This window comes from Cricetulus griseus, chromosome 2 (genome assembly GCF_003668045.3).
Source record: "Cricetulus griseus strain 17A/GY chromosome 2, alternate assembly CriGri-PICRH-1.0, whole genome shotgun sequence".
Classification (NCBI taxonomy): Eukaryota; Metazoa; Chordata; class Mammalia; order Rodentia; family Cricetidae; genus Cricetulus; species Cricetulus griseus.
The window spans coordinates 444,662,698-444,681,001 of NC_048595.1; the positions used below are offsets into that span (position 1 = coordinate 444,662,698).

The 18,304-nt window shown below is 54.0% G+C and overlaps 1 protein-coding gene across 1 annotated transcript in view; it reads left to right on the forward strand.

The window, feature by feature from the left end:
- Positions 1 to 18,304, forward strand: part of Crocc2 (ciliary rootlet coiled-coil, rootletin family member 2) — a 57,782-nt gene that overhangs the window by 18,041 nt on the left and 21,437 nt on the right. Inside the window, exons 6-21 of the mRNA XM_027397655.2 lie at positions 1,065 to 1,168; positions 1,717 to 1,914; positions 2,257 to 2,353; positions 2,426 to 2,515; positions 2,725 to 2,928; positions 3,184 to 3,383; positions 5,030 to 5,212; positions 5,558 to 5,702; positions 5,941 to 6,087; positions 6,370 to 6,600; positions 7,804 to 7,997; positions 10,318 to 10,445; positions 10,721 to 10,890; positions 11,616 to 11,792; positions 15,179 to 15,292; positions 17,882 to 18,025. Of these exons, the coding sequence (XP_027253456.1) occupies positions 1,065 to 1,168; positions 1,717 to 1,914; positions 2,257 to 2,353; positions 2,426 to 2,515; positions 2,725 to 2,928; positions 3,184 to 3,383; positions 5,030 to 5,212; positions 5,558 to 5,702; positions 5,941 to 6,087; positions 6,370 to 6,600; positions 7,804 to 7,997; positions 10,318 to 10,445; positions 10,721 to 10,890; positions 11,616 to 11,792; positions 15,179 to 15,292; positions 17,882 to 18,025 (2,526 nt within the window). The remainder of the gene's footprint in view (positions 1 to 1,064; positions 1,169 to 1,716; positions 1,915 to 2,256; positions 2,354 to 2,425; positions 2,516 to 2,724; positions 2,929 to 3,183; positions 3,384 to 5,029; positions 5,213 to 5,557; positions 5,703 to 5,940; positions 6,088 to 6,369; positions 6,601 to 7,803; positions 7,998 to 10,317; positions 10,446 to 10,720; positions 10,891 to 11,615; positions 11,793 to 15,178; positions 15,293 to 17,881; positions 18,026 to 18,304) is intronic.

Below are 18,304 nucleotides of genomic sequence, written 5' to 3' on the forward strand. Positions count from 1 at the left end.
CACTTTGGGCATTGCTCAGCTCCCAGAGGAAAGAAATTGATGCTCAAGTTGCCCCTTTTAGGAAAATGGTGCATGGAGCTGGGTTCCTGTCCTGCACCACGTCCTGGCTGCAGGCTCTCCCTGTGCTAGCCCACTCAGCCTTGTCAAGAAGGGAAAAGTCTTAGAATTTCATGCTCCCATGAGGCAGGAGCCAAGCTGTTTCATCCCTGGGATGTGACAGAGAGCAATCGAGTGTCCCCTGCTCTACCCCAAGGTGTATAGAAACGTGGTCCTGGGATCAGGGCCACAAAGGGCTCAGACGCAGGGTCTGCTGAAGAGTCAGGAATGGCCTCATACAGGAAGAGGTGTGGCTTTTAGACAGGCATAAGGAGAGTGTGTCCCTCTGAAAGCCATGCTGAAGAGCCTTGGGTGGACCTAATCCTTCAGGGACTGGCAGGGAGCTAAAGGGAAGCAATTGGTACCTGCAACCCTGTGGGTCCCAGAAGTCAGCATACAGGACACAGTGGGGTATGATGACAGGAGGGTAACACATAGACCCCCAAGAGCCCTCTGGGCCCCACTGGTCCCTAAAGGCTGGGCACATACTATGATGGGCAGTGTCACTGTTCCCTAAAGGCTGGGCACATGCTATGATCGCCAGTGTCACTTCACCATCACCAGCCCCCTTCCCCTGCCTGGCTTCTCTGATAACCCCTGCTGCTACTAGCTACACTACCCTGGGGGTCCTGGACATCTTGTAGAGCCCCCAGCATTAGACCTCCCATGCCCTGAGGGGACAGAGGAGGAGCCCCTCCCTCAGAGGGCAGCACCGGTTCCTTGGAGAACCCTTCTGTTCTCAGCAGCCCTGCCTCCTGTGGGACAGTACTCCCTGCTGCCATGGCAGGATCTGGGAACCGTCCTCTCTTGGAGGGCAGGGCAGTGTCTCCCACGTGGGATTGGGAGGCCCCTGGGATGGCTATGAGACTTGGATACTTAACAGGTGGCACAGGTTCCCCTTCCAGCCCATGGTGGGGTGGTAGGAGACAGAGCGATGTGCCTGAATAAACAAAGCCTCTTGTTATCAGACCCAAAGGTCGGGCCTGAGAGAGCCCAGGGACATCCTCCCCCTGTGGAGACAGGCCAAGGCTCTGCAGACACACCTGGCTGAGCTTCGGGCAGCCACCGAGAGGTAAGCACAAGTGCCCACCTCGTGGCGCCTGAGTGGTAGGCCGAGGTTCCCCCCGGGCTGCAGTCATGCTGGCTCTGGTCCTGAGAAGGTGGATAGCTGGAGAGGAGAGGGGGAGGGGAAGAAATGGTGGAAGGAGGGCAGGGCACAGGCACGTGTGTGACAGGTGGACACTGTCCTTCATAAAGTTTCAGGAATCCATCCAGTCCTTTCCGGACACCTCATGGGGATCTGGCCTAGTCATGTCCAGTGGCGCGATGTAATTGCATCCCCATTTACACAGGAGGAAACGAAGGCCCAGAAGTCAGTGTCTTACTCAGAGTCACCATTTCTGGTCAGGGCCATCCCTGATCTATCTTCCTTGGCTCTACCCTCGCCATGCCGTTCTGACATAGAAGCCAATTCATAGCATACAGTAGGGCTTCTCCTAAAAATGGGAGTTGTTCATGAGACCTGCCTCTCCCTCTGAGGTCTAGCAGACAGCATCCTGGGCCTCAAGGTCACACAGCAGGGTCATGATGCTCAGCCCAGGTATTGCTTTTGTATCCCAGGGGTCTCACTGATGTTCAGGCCGACATGGCCCGGACAGCCCAGCGCTTGCATGTAGCCTGCCTGAGCCTCGACTCCCACCAGCGGCTGACAGCCAGCAGCATGACCAGTGACCTGGAGCAGCGGCTGAGGGAGCAGGCCAGGGAAATGCTGCAGCTGCAGAGCCACTGGGCTGCTGAGAAGGTGGAGCTACAAGCCAGGTGGGCCATGGGCTCTGGCTGGCTAGTGCAAGGATGCCCAAGAGGCATGGACTTGAGATGGAGGGAGCAGTTTCCTTTTCTGGGTGATCACACCCAGAATTCTGACATGGGGCTGCAGATCTGAGTTGGAGAGCGTGAACCATGACAGCTGAGCTTAGAATTGTTGTTTTATTCCCAGGATAGACAGCGGGAGTTATCAGAATTGTACAGCAGAGAAAGCAGGCAGTTGGGACATGGACTGGGGTGTCGTCTTAGCACTACAGGGAGGCTACCATCGGGAGGAGTCCTGATGGACCCACAGCACCCACAGGGCGTCTCATCATCACCCTGGTCTCTCTCCAGACTTTCAGAGCAGACACTGTTAGTACAGAAGCTCTCTGATCAGAAGGAAGAAGGAGAGAGATCCATCCTGGCCCTCAAGGCAGACATCCAGAGACTGGTTTGTGGGCTGGGAAATGGGGTGCTTTCCCATGGGTGCGCGTCTGCTTGGCTAAGGCCTCTCTGTCCACAGAAATCCCGGCGCAGTGGGGGCCAGGTGGCGGTAGATGAACTGAGGGATGAGGTTGAAGCCCTACACCGTGTTCTGGCCAGCATCAAGGAGGTATGGGTTTTTGGTTTTTGTTTTTGTTTTTGTTTTTGTTTTTGTTTTTTTTTGCTTTTTGGGGTTTTTGTTGTTGTTGTTGTCCAATGTTTTTCTTGAATGCAGATGACCTGAAGGGGGGGACACACTGGTTCTAGTTGATCCTCACCAGAAGGTCCTGTTTAATGGTGGCCCTGCACTCTCTCCTCTTCTGTCTCTGTAACCTGGAGGTGGCCCAGTCAGATGCAACTCTGGAGTTGACCTGGAGCAGCAGCAGTGAAGTCAGGGAGATACAGGGCCGACTGAGGAGCCCCCCACGTTCTGTGTCACCCCACCGGCATATGTCCCCAACACGGACCAGCTCTCCAGCCAGCCTGGACCCTACACTGCAGGCCGTGCAGGCAGCCATCGAGAGGCGGCAACAGAGGGAGCAGGTGTGTGATCATAGCCCACAAGGCCACCAGAGCCACAAATCTTGCCCAGCTGGGGTGCCTTTATGGAACTTTCCACAGCCTGCCCTGAGGTCAGGGGGGTGCCCTGGAGTGGGGGTTGCTGGCTGGGTCTCCATGGAGTCTGCCCCTGAGTTCCACAGCTTGGGAAGGGGCTTCAGGTGTCAGGGTGGCCTTTCTGGGAGAACTGGGAGATGTTCTGGATGGCTGCTGATGCTCACTGTGGGTTCCATTACGCAGGAGCTGTGTCTGAGGCTGGAGTCCTCCCAAGAGGAAGCAGCCGGGCTCCGAGAGCAGCTGTCTGGGTACCGGCAGGAGCTACGAGCCTCACAAAGGCTTCTGCAGGACAGGGCACAGGAGCATGCGGATCTCCTGGGCCAGCTGGAGGCCCAAAGGCAGGAGACACAGCACTGCCAGGCATCTATCCATCTCCTGGAAAGGTGATGGGATCAGCGGGGCAGGACCAGGCGGCACTGAGCAGCTCATAGGAGGAGCAGGAAAAGGCCACATCTCCAGCTAAGACCTCGGGTGGCCAGGCTGCCCCTCACTCTGCACCCCCTTTGCCTGGATTGAGTAGCTCCTCTCCCTTTTCTGTGCCCCCGTAGGGTACCTGACCTGGGCTTCCCTTCCCTAAAAAGCAAAGGCACTAAACAGTGCCTTACGCTCTCTGCACGGCTGGGCCCATATCCTATCCCCAGAAGCTCATCCAGGCTCTGCTCTCCTACCAGCCCTGCTCCAGACTCCCCTCTATGTGACCTTTCCCTAGTGACCCTTTACCATGGCCAAAGAACCCCACTCCCCACACAGCCTGTGGGTTCCATGGCTCCTTGGTAGCTACACATGACACCGACCTGGGCTGCAAAGAATCAGGGCCACAGAGTACACAGGGGATCTCTGGGATCTACTGGATGCAGGCTTCGTAAGAGCCAGATGTCAGCCACGGATCTGGAAATCTTCCTGAAGGAAGTGTACAATGTCCCAGAGAGCAGAGACAGCCATGTCCCTTTTACCATGGTTTGGGGACAGGCCACACATCTTTCACAGCTCCTCCAAGCAGCCTACACATATTCTGGGTGCTGTGGTGCAAATGGAGAATGAATCAGTCCTAGCCTGATAGAGCAGGGCGGGCGTGCAGGAGGGGACAGATCAGGACAGCCTTGCACAGGGGCCAATATCCAAAGGCAGCAGTAATAAGCTCGGGGATGGCAGGGAGACCTTCCCAGAGGGAGGCAGACTGTGTGGCAGTCTATAGGGAGACCTCGGGGAACCTACTGCATAGGCGGGGCCATGTCACAGAAGGAGATCCATCCACAGCTCCAAAAGCAGAGGGCACAAGAGGCCACGTGGGATGGGACATCCGTGGGGTGCAGGAGCAGAGCTGAAGCAGCAGGAGAATGCTGGGAGGGTTTCATCAGGACACAGTGAGCCCAGGCAGTGTCAGATCCAAAAGACCCTCGGGAAATGGGATCTGATATTCAGAGGACAGGGTGAGAAGGGCGTGGCTAAAAGTTCAGAGAACCAGTTAAATGACCAGGCACGGCCGTGCTCAGGGTAGGAGACATGGGAAAAGTACCCAGAGCCTCATGGCCACTGCACAGGGGCTTCAGGACCCACAGAATGCGAGGGCCGAAGGACAGATCAGGTAGACAATGGCCAGGGAGATGTCTGTCTATGGTGGAGGTTTGCAAAGATGGGGTAGACATTACCTGTGTGACAGAGAGAGGTCTGTGACGACTGCCCAGGTTTAGTCTGCGTGGCAGAGGCCTGGGCCCCGAGCTCCTGCAAGGGAAGGGGAAGACTGGTCAAGCCAGACAGTGGCTATCTCATCTTAGCCAGCTAGTGAGGTCCTGAGGCTTTGGGTCACAGTGTCAACTCCTCTTCTTGTGCCTCCCTGAACTCCATCTGCCTTTGAGGCCCCTGAGGGCCTGCGCCCACCCCACCCCTACTGACACATACCCCCTGTTCTATTGATCCATCCCCTCTCACCCCCAAGCACCCTCCCCAGTACAGTAAGTCATGATGGCCTCAAGCACTTCTCCCCGGAAGCATGGCTTGAGGCTGCCTCTCCCTTTGCTCCTGCTCCCAGGGAGAAGGTAGCCCTGGAGACAACAATGAAGGAACTAAGAGCGAAGGCAGACATTCGGGATGTGGAGACACAGAAGCTGCAAGTCACAAATGCAGAGCTGCGGAGAAGTCTCCTGCTGCGGGCAGAGCAGAAAGCTGAGCTGGCCCAGCAGAGCCAGAGGAGCCTGCGTGAGCTGGAGGCCAGGTGGGTTGGAGGGGCTGCTGGCCAGCAGGGTCCCTTAGACTGTGACCACAGGTGAGACACCATCAGTGCGTCAGAGGCAGGGAGCAGGCAGTTCCTCCTAAGCAGAGTACCACACAACCCATATTTCCACACGTATATCAGCCCAGTGCCTGGCTCTCTGTACACTAACCACCCATGTGTACCACCCCACCCAGGCATACAGTCAGAGGCTGCTCTCAAGGGGACACCATGAAGCTTTGGGCTCCCTGAGCTTAAAGGGGTTTGTTAGAATTTCCCTGCATATATGTTTTGTGGGGGCATCTCTGAAGAGACTGCCTGACTTTGCCTTCTGGCTCTGGGTTTCAGCCAGGGCCGCCTGGAGCAGCTGGAGGAGAAGGTCTCTGGGTTCAGGAAGGAGCTGGCCACGGCCCGGGAGGCCCTGAGCTCAATGCAGCTGCAGAGGGACATTGCGGAGACTGAAAAGGAGAGCCTGCGTGGTGCCCTGGCCCGGGTATGTGCCCCAGTACACATAGTCCTTGCTCTGTCTTTACCCACATGGCCTGGGCCGCTGCCAGGGCTCCTAGTCGTCACCATTGTGTAAGTCTCACTCCTGATACCTTGCCCTCCCAACCCTGCTGGCCACATCTGCTCCTAGGGAATCTCCCTGGGCCACCAGTCACCAACTCTAGTCAGAAAGAAGCTGAAACCTCTCCCTGGAGCCAACTCTGGGTGACCACTATGCCTCACAGGCTGAATCTAGCAATGCTGATTTGGAATTGCTGGTGGCACGGCTGAAGTCAGAGGGGATAGAGCAACAGGACTCCCTGGCCAAGATGGCTGCCCTGGTGGAAGGGCTTTCCCAGGACAAAGGCACCCTAAACCACCTGGTACTTCAGGTAAGGCAAGAGTCAAGGCCTCAGTTTCCCCAAGGTGCTCCTGAACCTTCTCTGTGGGCTTGTCCTCTCATTCATCCCCCAGATATCCTTCCTTCTTGGACTGAGGCCACCAAACCAAGAGTAGGTGCTAGAGGCGGGAGGAGGCAGGGCCTGGCCACCGGTCCTGGCCAAGCTTGAAGCAGGAACCACAGCATCTCCATGGAAGGCCTACATGGGTGACTGACTTGTGGGAACTTGGGGCAAGTGGTCCACAGATTATATGTCTTCCCACCTGCTCTGCAGCTGGAGCAGGAGAGGGACCAGCTTCGGGAGCAGCAGAAGATGCTGGAGCAGGAGCAAGCCAGAGTCAGGGAGCAGCTGGCACACACAGAGCAGCAGCTAGGCCTCAATTGGGCTGAGCGGAGAAGTCTACAGGAGACTTGTGAGCAACTGGAGCAAAAGCAGGAGCATCTAGAAGGACAGGTGGTCCTGCTCGGGCAGGAGAGTGCCCAGCTCCGGGAGCAGGTGGGCCAGGTGAGGCCAAGCTGCGGACAGTCACACATCTGTCTTGCTGTTGCTGGTTGTATCTCTGAAGGGGGTTGGAGAGATGTCTCAGTGGATAAAGTTCTGCTGCACAAACATGAGGATGTGAAGTTACCAGGACCTACAGGAGGGAGGAGCCAACAGCAGCATATATGGTCCCCTGTGGAGGCTCCAGGCAGGGGTGGGGAGTGTGTAGGGGGGATTTGAGTCAGGCTTGTCTTCCACGTTTGGGTTTGCTCCTGGCCTCTGGTGCCTGGTCTGTGTGTGCACAGTTGAACTCCCTGCTACTCATCATGCAAGCCTTTGTGTGTTTGCTTTGTTCCTGTCTTTTGGCTGTTGGGTGTCTTTGGGGCTTTTGTCTTGTTTTATGATTACATATAAGTATTCATGCACATGTGTGTACATTCATATGTGCGCCCCCGTGTGATGGTGTAATTCCTCAAGTACCACCCACCTTGTTTGGGCCAGTTTTGGGGCAGAATGCCATTGTGGCATAAGAGTGTGCAAGAGGAAAAGGAGGTATTGACACTCCCCCTCACAGAGGTCAGGAAGCAGGGACACAGTGACAAGAAGGGGACAGGATCCCCCTAAGAGCCTGCTCCTAGTGATCCATTTCCTCAGCTAGGTCCTGCCTCCTAGTTTGTCACTCCTGAGCTTCAGTCTGCAGGAGTGGTCCATACTTAGCTCACAGCTATGAGTAGAGTCAAGCCCTCTGGGGACAATGGAACTTTAGAAGACTTAAGATGTTCTTGGTAACTGTGAATTCCTCAAACCACAAAGCAGCAAACGCCTCGAGGAGGGAAGAGGCCCAAGTGGCTGTTTCCTGCTGCCCACTGCTTCTGCAGCCCTAGGGCTCCCAGAGGTCTTGTCTAGACTCTGTTGAGGTGACTGCTGGAAACACTAGGCTCTACCCTGTGCTATGTCTGCACCCCTACACCACATGTTCCCCTCCTCAGGCACTCACAGATGACAGTCGGCTCCTACATAGTTCTATCACATGTCCACCAAGACTCCAGAGTGGCCATCCCCTCTCCTGGAAAGCCCATGCACGGTCTATGAGTGTTGGTGCTTCTTATGTCTGCCAGCCTTCTCTACTTCACCTCCATCTTCTTCCAAGCTCCCTTACCCTCAGCAGCCTCTTCCCATTTGCTCACTCTCTTTTCCATGTCTCATTGTCCTTCCTTCCTCCCCTAGGCCACATGCAAGAAACAGGCCCTGGAGAAGCAGCTGGCACAGAGCCTGCAGGACCAGGAGGCCCAGATGGACATTCTGCAAGAAGCACTCCACGAGAAGAACACTCTGTCGGAGGAGCGGGCTCACCTACTGGCTAAGCAGGAAGCCCTGGAGCGACACAGTGAGCTTGTGACTAAGGAGGCTGCTGATCTGAGGTACTAGTGGGACCACTAGATGGGCCACACCTCTCATGATCCTGCCTTCAGACACCCCTTGGTGTTATGAGTGCAGGGGTCCTACATAGACACAGTGGCATAGGGCAGGGCGTGTCTGCTGTCAGCATATGGTATTATGGGCTGTATTGAGAGGAGACATTGTGCCCTTGAGGTGGCTCCCGTATTAGATGGGGTACCCTGGGGTCACCTTCCTGAAGACAGAGGGCAACCCTGTGAGACCAGAAACTCAACTCAGACCAGTAAAAAGATACGCCTTTTCTTCCTGAAGAATGGGGAGTTCAGGTTGGCTGTGTCTGGAAGCTTCTACAACCCCAGAAATCCTTCCCCTCCTTCCTCTGAGTGGCTCTGAGATCTCATTCCCAGGGAGACACCTAGAAGTAGCAAGAGGGCCCATCTGAGACTTCTGCCCAGTGGCTGTTCCCTAACAGTCCTGAAAGCCAGAGGTACAAGGTTGTGTAGCCTGGAGTAGGGTCCACCCAGGGAACCATGGTCCTGCTAGTGGAGGTGGGGGAACCCCCATAACCAACAGGGCAACGCCCAAAACTTGGAGTGGAAATGCAAAGGCAAGAACAGTGGTAGCTTAGGCTGGTCCCACAGCCTCTGCAGAGACCCAAGGCTGGTTGATGCTTTCTCTCCCCAGAGCCTACTAAGTCATGGAGGGCTTCCTGGAGGAGTTCCTGCCAGAACTCCAGAAACTAGAGCCATGGGGAACTAGAGGGACTCAGATCTTCAACTTCTCAGAACCGAACTTTCTGAATAAAAGCTGGTGCAGAAAATGGCAAGCGTGGGGGAGGTTCCCAGGTAGACGGGAGCAGAAGGGGTCCCGAGCCCTGGGAACATCTGCTGCCCAGAATGTGAGGCTACTTAAGGAAGGAAGTTCTCCACACACAAAGGACACCCTGGCAGAGGGCAAGTTCACTCATGGAGGGAAATGCATAATTAACAAAGAGGGATCGGGTATAGTGTGGCAGACAGTGAGGTTTCTAGGACTTGTAGCCTGGGCCCAGAGGGATTTTTCTCATACATCAGGAGATCCTGGCAGGTTTCTGGTGCTCTACAAGACAACACAGGAGCTCTGTCAAAACTGTCAGACTGGTCAAGGGCCATGGCCTCCCTCGCCCATTGAGAGCACACCTTGATGCTGCGTTATGATGGACGTTAAATTTGAGTGCTCTCGGTGTGACCAGAGCTCAGTGACAAATCGAGCTGGTGGTGCTGGGCTGGTAGATTACTGTCAGCTGGTGGTCAGCAAGACAAGCTGTTTTCAGTTACCCCACCCCCAGCCCCTGGAAATTGTGGGTTGGTACACCTCGATCCAAGTATCCTTCTGCATGCAAATGCATCCGGACTGCTTTCCCCACGCTGGAGTCACGCTGCCTGCAGCACTCCAGCTCTTCTGGTGGTTCCGTGGGCGACTCCTCCCTTACCAAGTGCGTGTTGCTGCATACATTAGATGCACCGTGATGTCTACAACAGTTTCCCATTTGTTGGCATTCCAGTCAAATCCAGCTAACCCTCTGTGGAAAGCCATAGTAAGCATCCTGTCTCTGGCTGTGAGGTGTCTCTAGAATCAGCACCTGGGTGTGGTCTTGCCAGGGCAGAGTCAGCATACTTGGTCTCCCTACCACTCCCTCACTAACACCAGGCATGGTTGCCTTTAACCCCTTGCTAATCTGGTGTATGATTAATGACACTGCCTAGCTGTTGTTTGAATCTCTCTGGTCCCTGGTAAGGTGAGGTAAATTTCATGTGCTTTTGTCTATTTGAAGTTTTCTTTGTAACTACTATTTTTCTCATTTTGCTGATTGACAGGAACTCTTTACATATGATGGATGCTTACCCCTACATTTATATATTAAATACAGATTTTCTTCCAATTCTGCCCTTCATTATCTTCGTTTTTTAATTTTTAAAGATCTGTTTCTTAAATTAGCAGACAAAGTGTTGTGTTTCATTACCTGCCCTTTCCTTCCAACTTTATTTATGGAATTTATTCTTGGAAAAGCTACCCATCCCTCCTTTAAGTATATCCAGATCTGTTGGCCTCTTTATTATGTTTTTTAATTCTGGCTTTCGTGTCAGGCTTAAGAAGATTAAAACATCCTCTGTATTTGTTCTATTTTTACAATTCTGAGTTACTCTACTATGACTTGTTTATTTTGTTTTGTTTCTGGATTTGGTTTTTTATTTGGCCTGAAATGTGTTTTTGTGTAGGGTACAATTGATTCTTACATGTTCAAACTATGAGACACCTCAGGCCACGAGGGTGATTCGTCTGCTGTCTGATGCTTCTCCACAGGAAGGAGAGGGACTCTCTGGAGAATGGCCTCTTTGAGGCCCAACAGTTGGCAACACAGCTGCAGACCCAACAGAAACAGCTAGAAGGAGAGGCCCAGGCTACTCGGCTCGCTCACAGGGCTTTGCAAGGTGCTGCAGTGGGTGGACTCTGTCCCCATCCTCAAGTCACTGTGTGACTGTGAGTGATGAGCAGGGGGTGCCTGGCCCATCCTGCTCATGGCCAACTTTGAGCTCAGACCTGAGGTGCAGCCACAGGCCTGGTGCAATGGCTTCCTGCCCTGCCCTGTACCCATTCCCAGTATCCACGTCCCCACTTGGCCTACCCACCATGTGCTAGCAGCCATGTCTTGAGTGGGAGATTTCAAAGGACAGGGCACCGTGATGACATAGCTGACACTCCACAGTGGAAATGGAGCGCATGAAAAGCGACTGGGAAGTCCGAGAGACGCAGCTGCAGTGGGATCTGGGACAGCTGCAGCAGCAGGCCGCACAGCAGGAGCAGGAGGCACAGCTGGCCTTGGAGCGCCAGGCACTGGCCCACAGGGAGGACCTGGCGCGGCTGCAGAGGGAGAAGGTCTGTCTCCCAGGGATCCATTTGGCCACTTGCCAGTGGTCTGCCATGTCCTCCCAACAAGCAGAAGCAGAAGAGCAGGGGGAGGGACCAGGTCCCTCTCCGTAGTTTAAGAGGTCAGAGAAGGCCTTGTGCAGCATGGGGGAGGGGCAGCTCATGTGCAGGGCAGGCTCTTGCTTCAGAAGGAGCCAAGCCTTGCTTCAGGCTGACCAGTAGAGACCCAACAGTCTCACACCTGTCAGAGCTGTACCATCAGGGTCATGTGACCCTGGAGGCCTTGTGTGTTCCATCCCTTGTCTGCCACCCACACATCTATTCCTCCATCTTTCCATCCATCTGTCCATCTACCCACGTATTTACCCATCCATATAGACACACACTCAACTATCTGGCAATCTGTAACATACCTCCAAACACGCATCCCTCTATCCATCCCTTCGTCTATGTGTGTATCCACCCAGCTGTCTACACATCCATCCATCTATACACTTGCCATCCTTATGTCCATGCCCTGCACCAGTGGCCCTGGGTATGGGATGTAGATGCTGAGATCCAGAGAGGCCCTTCTCAGCTTCTGTTTGGGAATCTTGTAGAGAAGACAAATGGAGAGCTGACAGCTGGACCACCAACCCCTAGTTCCTCAGGAGCTAGGATGTTTAGCTCAGAGCCTCAAGTGCCTTACCAGTCCCCCAGTCCTGACCTCACGACCTACCCTTTGCCTTGGCCAGGAGACCCTCAGTTTATCCCTGGCAGAGGAGAAAGAGGTGGCTGCCCAGTGGATGGAACAGCAAAAAGAGCTGGTGACAAAAACCACAGCTGAGAGGGAGGCTCTGGAGGGGGAAATCCAGAGCCTGAAGCATGAACGGGATGAGAGCCTCCTCCAACTGGAGCATGAGATGCAGCAGGTGATGGTGGCGTGGGAACCGGGGTCCTGACCCACCTCACTCTCTTCTTCGTCCCCGCACAGGGGCTGCAGTGAAGCCTCCCCCAGGCAGGTGCATCCTTTCCAGATTGAAACAGCTTTGCACTGCCACAGGAATCCCGGTGAACAGACATCCACCCACCTACTCATCCATCCATCTACACACCCATCCATTCATCCACATGTCCGTACACCAGCCAGCCAGCCACACATTTATACATCATCTAACCAACCACCCGTGACATGCATGTGCACATACACACACGCAGACACGCACACATGTATCATTTATGTAATTCCCTTGCATATCTACCCACCTGCCCATCCGTGCCTGTGAATGTCCTTCCGCTATTTACCCATCTTCCTTCTACTTGCCTGACTATACACCTTTCTTTCTGTGCTCACTATGCACATACACGACCATCCAGAAATATACCCAGCTATCCATCCACACAGCTGAGCATCCATCCATCCATTGACTTTCCCAGGCACCCACTGAGATGCCCTACCAGCCAGCCACACATTCAGCTATCTATCCATGTGCCCAACTATTCATCCATGTGTCTGTCAACTCGCTTGCCTGATCAGCCAGTCACCCCATCATCTGGAAGGTCCAGCCACATAGCTCTCATCCAACCTGAGCATTCTTTCAACCCACAGGTCTAGACACTGGGTCTGAAAGGTTACATTTGAGCCCAGGCTTCTCCAAGGAACTGGGCCATCCTAAAGAATTAGGTAGACAAGTCCACACAGGCAAGCATGCTGTCACAGTGAGCAAGGACAGTACCCTCTCTACACCAATCACAGATTGCAAGGAGAGGATATGGGTGGCTAGAAGAGGCAGGGTTTGTGACCAGACTGTATTTCTAATTGACTGTCAACATTCTAGGGCACAAGCCTTATACGCCTATTTGACTGTTGGGAAATTGAGATGTGCATGTGTTGGTCTCCCGTCCAGAGCTACACAGTGTAGACTCTGGGCAGAGGAGCCATGATTTTAACTGCACACCTCTCTGTGTCCTGTGCTGAAGGAAGCTAAGGCCTTGCAAGAGGAGCAGGGTGTTGAGATGGGAGCAAGAGGCCGGGATGAGAGCATTCAGGAGTATCTGGGATGCATGTGTCAGTGTGGCCACCAGAATCTGTGTGAGCTGGATGGCAAGGACCACAGAGGAGCCCTGAAGGTCCTGCATACTAGGTTCAGGTAATGGACAGCAGGGCTGTTCCCGAGCAGGAGTGATCCAAAGGGGACTGGGGGAGTGAGGCTGGAGTCAGGGAGACCAGAGAGAGAGCTTGGAGCTGAAGCCCCATCTGTGGAGGATCCAGAGGCACTTGGAACACAGTGACATCATCCCCATGAGTGTATGAGAAGATGCTCAGGGAAGCAACATACCTAGGGCGTGGTCAGTGATCAAGGCCCCCTGCAGGCCCTCACTGCCATCTGAGACCACCACTAGGCCACACCACCTATTCTCATCTGAATGCAGTTTCCTGGCTTCATGAACAGCCTCAAGAGAGGAGAGTTAGTAAGAGGAGAACAGGCTTCTTAAGAAGATGGCTTCCAATGGTTTCCCTGGACCACAACATGGCCACAATAACATTGTGCTCCAGTGCTTTATATAATTCAGAAAGCCAGGCATGTGGACGATGGTCACCACAGCAGCCAGTGGACTTTCCCTGCCCCTCTTGTCAATGTGAAGAAACAGTGCCCTGTGGGGAAGATCTGCCAGGGACCTGTCATGCCATGCCTCCTGGAGGAAACTGACAATTTCAGTCATAAGGCAGTCTTCCAGAGACAGCAGGGAAGAAGAGAAAGTCTGTATGGACAGAGCCCCAGAGGAACAAGACAACTGGCTATTCTTGCTTTGTTCTCACTAATGGACTTCAAGAAGGGAAGTCAAGGTTCCAGGCCTCGAAGGTCCCAAAGGCCACGGGTGGACAGGTTACCAGAATGAGGCAGAGGAAAGCAAGCATGGGTTCTCACAGGGAGGGGGTATATGAGGAGCACTGGGTTTTTTTGTTTTTTTTTTTAATTCTTCAAAAACATGGAGAGTGGGGTTCTTGCCTCACCACCCCTTCCTCAGAGAAGGGTTCCTCAACCTTAGGTTCCTCTGCAATACAACCCATCCCGGTGCCACGCATTAGTGCAGATACAAAGATTAGAAGTGTAGTGGTTTAAAGCTGAGGGGTGGCCTCCAGCTACCCGTGCTTCTGACCAGAGTGGCTGCAAGTGTGGGAAGCACTATGAGCCTCAACTGGGGATTCAGTGGAAAGACTGGGACATCGGGAAGGTGCTGTGCTTGCTGCCCTAGTTTTATCTCAGACATTACAACCGGGACAAGCCAGGGAACCAGTTAGAGTTCACCTGACACATCGCAGTCCTAGCCTGTCTGTGTTCACCAACCAGGACTCCCCCCTGAGGTGGTATCCAGGGTTCTTGAGGCTTCCCTGCCTGGCATGATCAATGATACAACTGGGACACAGATGAGGTCTGTTTCTAGCCTGGCCAGTCTGCGAACTGGGTCTCCCTGAGTCTGGCTGTGTTATGATAAATCTTTCCACCATAAGCTGCCTGAGCCCCACTGCCACGTGTGTGCTTTATGCAAGCCGCCTGCCCGAGTTAGGCCCAAATGAATACACAGAAACTTGTATTAGGTTCAATGCTGCTTGGCCAATGACTAGGATTCCTCATCTGTTAGCTCAGTCTTAATTATCATAAATCTATATATTTTATAAGACTTATCTTATCAGACACCTTGTTGGCATCCCTCCTGGCTGGTGGATCACATTGAGCAGGAGCGGAGGGGAAAAGAGAGCCCTTCCTGTTTCTCCTTCACTTAAATATGAGTCTCCTTGCTATGTCACTTCCTGCCTGGATCATCACTTCTCTACTACATTTCCCAGAATCCTCTTTGACTCCTAGTCCCATCTACTTGCTGTCTCATTGGCCAAACAATATTTTATTTAACAATCAATAAGATAAACATACACAGTACATTCCCCATCATGGCTGCTGTGTCCTGCTAACACCCTTGGTGAGAGATGCCTCCTCCTTGGGGTATAGTGCTTCTTCCTGGTCACTGTAGAAAGAAGTTCCCAGGACGATAGGGAATTGATGAAACACTACCCTGCCCAGTGAGAACCAGGGCCAGGGAAAGGTGGGAACAGCATGAAGGAGTGTGTTGCCAGTAAAGGCCTGAGCTCAGGACCACCCCCTGCCTAGCGGCAGGGTATGCACACAAAAGCTACTAAGCCTGGTAGGAAACTGAGCATGCAGCATTCTGTTGTGCCTTAGAAAGGGAGCCCTGGCTCTGCCTCTGAGCTTCCCAACTCCTCAGCTGCCTCACAGGCACTCTGTCTCCTCATATCCAGGCAATGTCTCTGAAGGAAGCAGAGAAGAGCCTGCTGAGCAAGGAGCTATCTGGGGCTAACAGGGAGCTGGAACGGACACGCCAGGAGGCCCAGAACCAGCAAGCACAAGCTGAGGTGAGCCCCACTGACTACAGTTACCAGGCAAGGGCCAGGCAACTGCCTGGTCATGTATGTCTGAGGCAGTCCTGAGAGCCCCCAGGATATCCCCTTTCTGTCTGGTCCTAGAAGTACATTCCCCTCTTGGTGTTTTCCTGAGTCATGTGTCTCCCTGGTGCCTTCAAGTTTCCAGCTGGAAGAAGCTACTATCTCAAAGGCAGGAATAGCCCAGTGATTATGGCTGTCTATGCCTCGAGGTCCTGCCTGTGGTGGCTACGGGCACTGGGACTATTCTGGCCTGGTGCTCCCGGCAATCAGAGTTGATCAAGACTGACAGGAGGGTCAGGCTGGACCACATACTGGACAGCAACAGTCAGGAGAGGGGTAGATCCAGGCCCATGTCCCCACCTTCAATCCATGTAGCACGAGCCCTGCCTACCTGTGCTCAAGCTTGTTTCAGGAAAGCCCAGCACAGAACTACTCCTGTCGCACTGTTGGAGATGGCTTCCAGGGAGGAGCTGAGGCTGCCCTTGTGGCCAGTCTTTGACTATTGGAAATCTGTTCTTGTTGCCCATGTGGGCAATGAGAGAAAACCACCCAACTGGAGTGAGAGGCAGGTGTGCAGAAGTGGCAGGCCTGTGTGTGTGTGTGTGTGTGTGTGTGTGTGTGTGTGTGTGTGTGTTGGGGGTGTCCTGGTGACTCTGATGGCAGTAGGCAGGCACTGGTTCCCAGTAGGAAATGGTGTGGCAATTAGGTATGACCCCCTGCAATACACATACTCTGACCCCACCACCATGGAACAGGACAATCTAAGTGGTACCCAGGCTCTGGAAGCTTCCCCCTTTTTCCTATCCCCCTGCTCTGTCTCCTCTCACCCCCATCCCCTCGTGAGGGCTGGACAGTACTTCTCTGGCACAGGCCTGGAAGGGTCTGTGGCTGTTCTTTCCACACTACATCCTCACCCGTCTCTGCCCTATGGGCAGGAAAGCATCCAGAGACCCTGGGAGCTGCCGCCTCCTGCTCACAGACCAGCCTCTGCAGGAGCCAGCACTGGAGCCTTCTCTCAAGCTGGCCAAGTCTCCCCCTGGGCTAGGGACCAGGCCTTCCAGCCAGCTCGGCTCCTTGGGGAGCTCATTAAGGGTTCTTTTGCCACCTCAGCTTAGAAAATGGAAATTAAAACCCGCTGAGAGAGAGGAAGTACAGCCAAGGAACCCCAGCTGTGGGGTGACATGGCACTGAGCCACAGATGGGTGGAGGGGCCTGCTGGCCTGAGTCATCACTGCCTCTAGGAGCTGGTCCCCAAGATTCACAGTGAACTGCAGCCTCACTGAGCAAGCATTTCTGGACCATGTGGGCACAAAGCCATGACCTGGCCATTCTAGGCAGCTAGCGCCCACTGAGAAAGAGAACAGGGGCCAAAGGGCAGAGCAAGAGGAGGGGCTGACGGAAGCTTCTATAGAACCATACCCCAGATGGTGGCCTGAAGAGTGCAGGTGTGGAAGTGGAGTCCCCACACAGCACTGGGCCTCTCTGTAGCACTGCAAGCTCTGGCAGTTGGGGCGGGGGGCTGACACCACTGAGAGCCCAGCTGTCATGCCTAGATGGTTCCATTCCCAGCCTCTCAGGCACAGTAGCCTGTCAGGGGGAAAGAGTATTTTCTTCCAAATGCGGAGGACCTTGCAGTCCTGGGAAAGAACCTCATAAGGCCTAGGATGGGACCCAGAGTGAGTGGGGAAGAACTCTGACCAGGGGCTGCACTGGGCCGCATCAAGGACAAGGAGGTGCTTCAAAATCAACCCAGGAGTGGTTCCTAGAGAACCCCAGTCTCCTTTGGGCACTCAGCAGCCAACAGGACAAGGCTGTGATATAACGGGACAGCCCACCTGGGCAGCACCAAGCCCACAGCACTGACCAGCTGCAAAGCTAGGATGGCTGCACTCTGCATATGTGATTAGGGCTCATGTATTTATGAAGGCGTGACGGTGGATGCCTGCCCACTGGAAAGTTCAGGAAACTGAGTGCCAGGTGGACAGGACCTATGTGGTGAGCAGTGCCCAGTTAGTCCTTCACCTCATCTCTCCACTGGGATTTCGGCTTCCTCTCCCAACACTGACCCAACTTTGACCACAGTAGATGCGGTGGGTCTCAGAGCTGGGGACTTAAGATGCTCCAGGTCCAGTCAGACCTGGGGGACTAAAGTGAGCAGAAAGTCTCATTGGGGCAGAGGCTCAGCCCCAGATCCATTGCTTGACCAGGTGGCCCCACATACTAGTGCCACTGAGGGCAGGACCTGTTCACTTGCTGAGCAGTTGCTTCTGTCCCCTCTCCATATAAAGTGTGTGGGCTAAACAGGCGTGCTAGGCAGAAAAGGACACCTGAGTCCCACCCCAATCAGGCCATGCCTACTCACTTGCCATGATCTGATTGATGGCTTGGGAATCCCAGAAGAAAAGCGAGGAGACATGAGCATGGGACTTCCGGGCCCAAGCTCTCTTTCAGGTGGGACATTCTTCTCAGAGCATTCATCCCAAAGCTTCATTCATCTCATGGCCTGGCAGTCAGCCTCAGACCAACCTACCAGAAACCTAGTGGTCTCTATATCCTCAGGCCACTATCACCACCGTGACCAAAGAGCTGAGAACTCTCCAGGCCCAGTTTGAGGAGGCCATCTCCACCCACCAGACAGAAGCTGAAACTCTGAGAGAAAAGCTCAGGGAGATCGCAGCCGAGCGGAGCAGTGTGAGGAGAGAGGTGAGGAGATGGGTCCCTTGAGTACAGTGAAGAAAGTACTGAGAGAGCAAGGGTGCGGGAGAAAGGAGGGTACCACAAGACCAGCAAGAGTCAAACGGACTGCCCCATTTGGCCATGGCCTAGCAGAAGAAGGTTTTATTTCTAGCCCAAAGTGACAGATTTGGCTTTAAGAGACTGCACTGGACAGAGCAGAGCCACTGCTGAGAGAAAGCAGAGCAGCTGTGGTTTGCTACAGGTGGATATGAGGCCCAGTCATGGCTACCACCGGTCCTGCCTCAT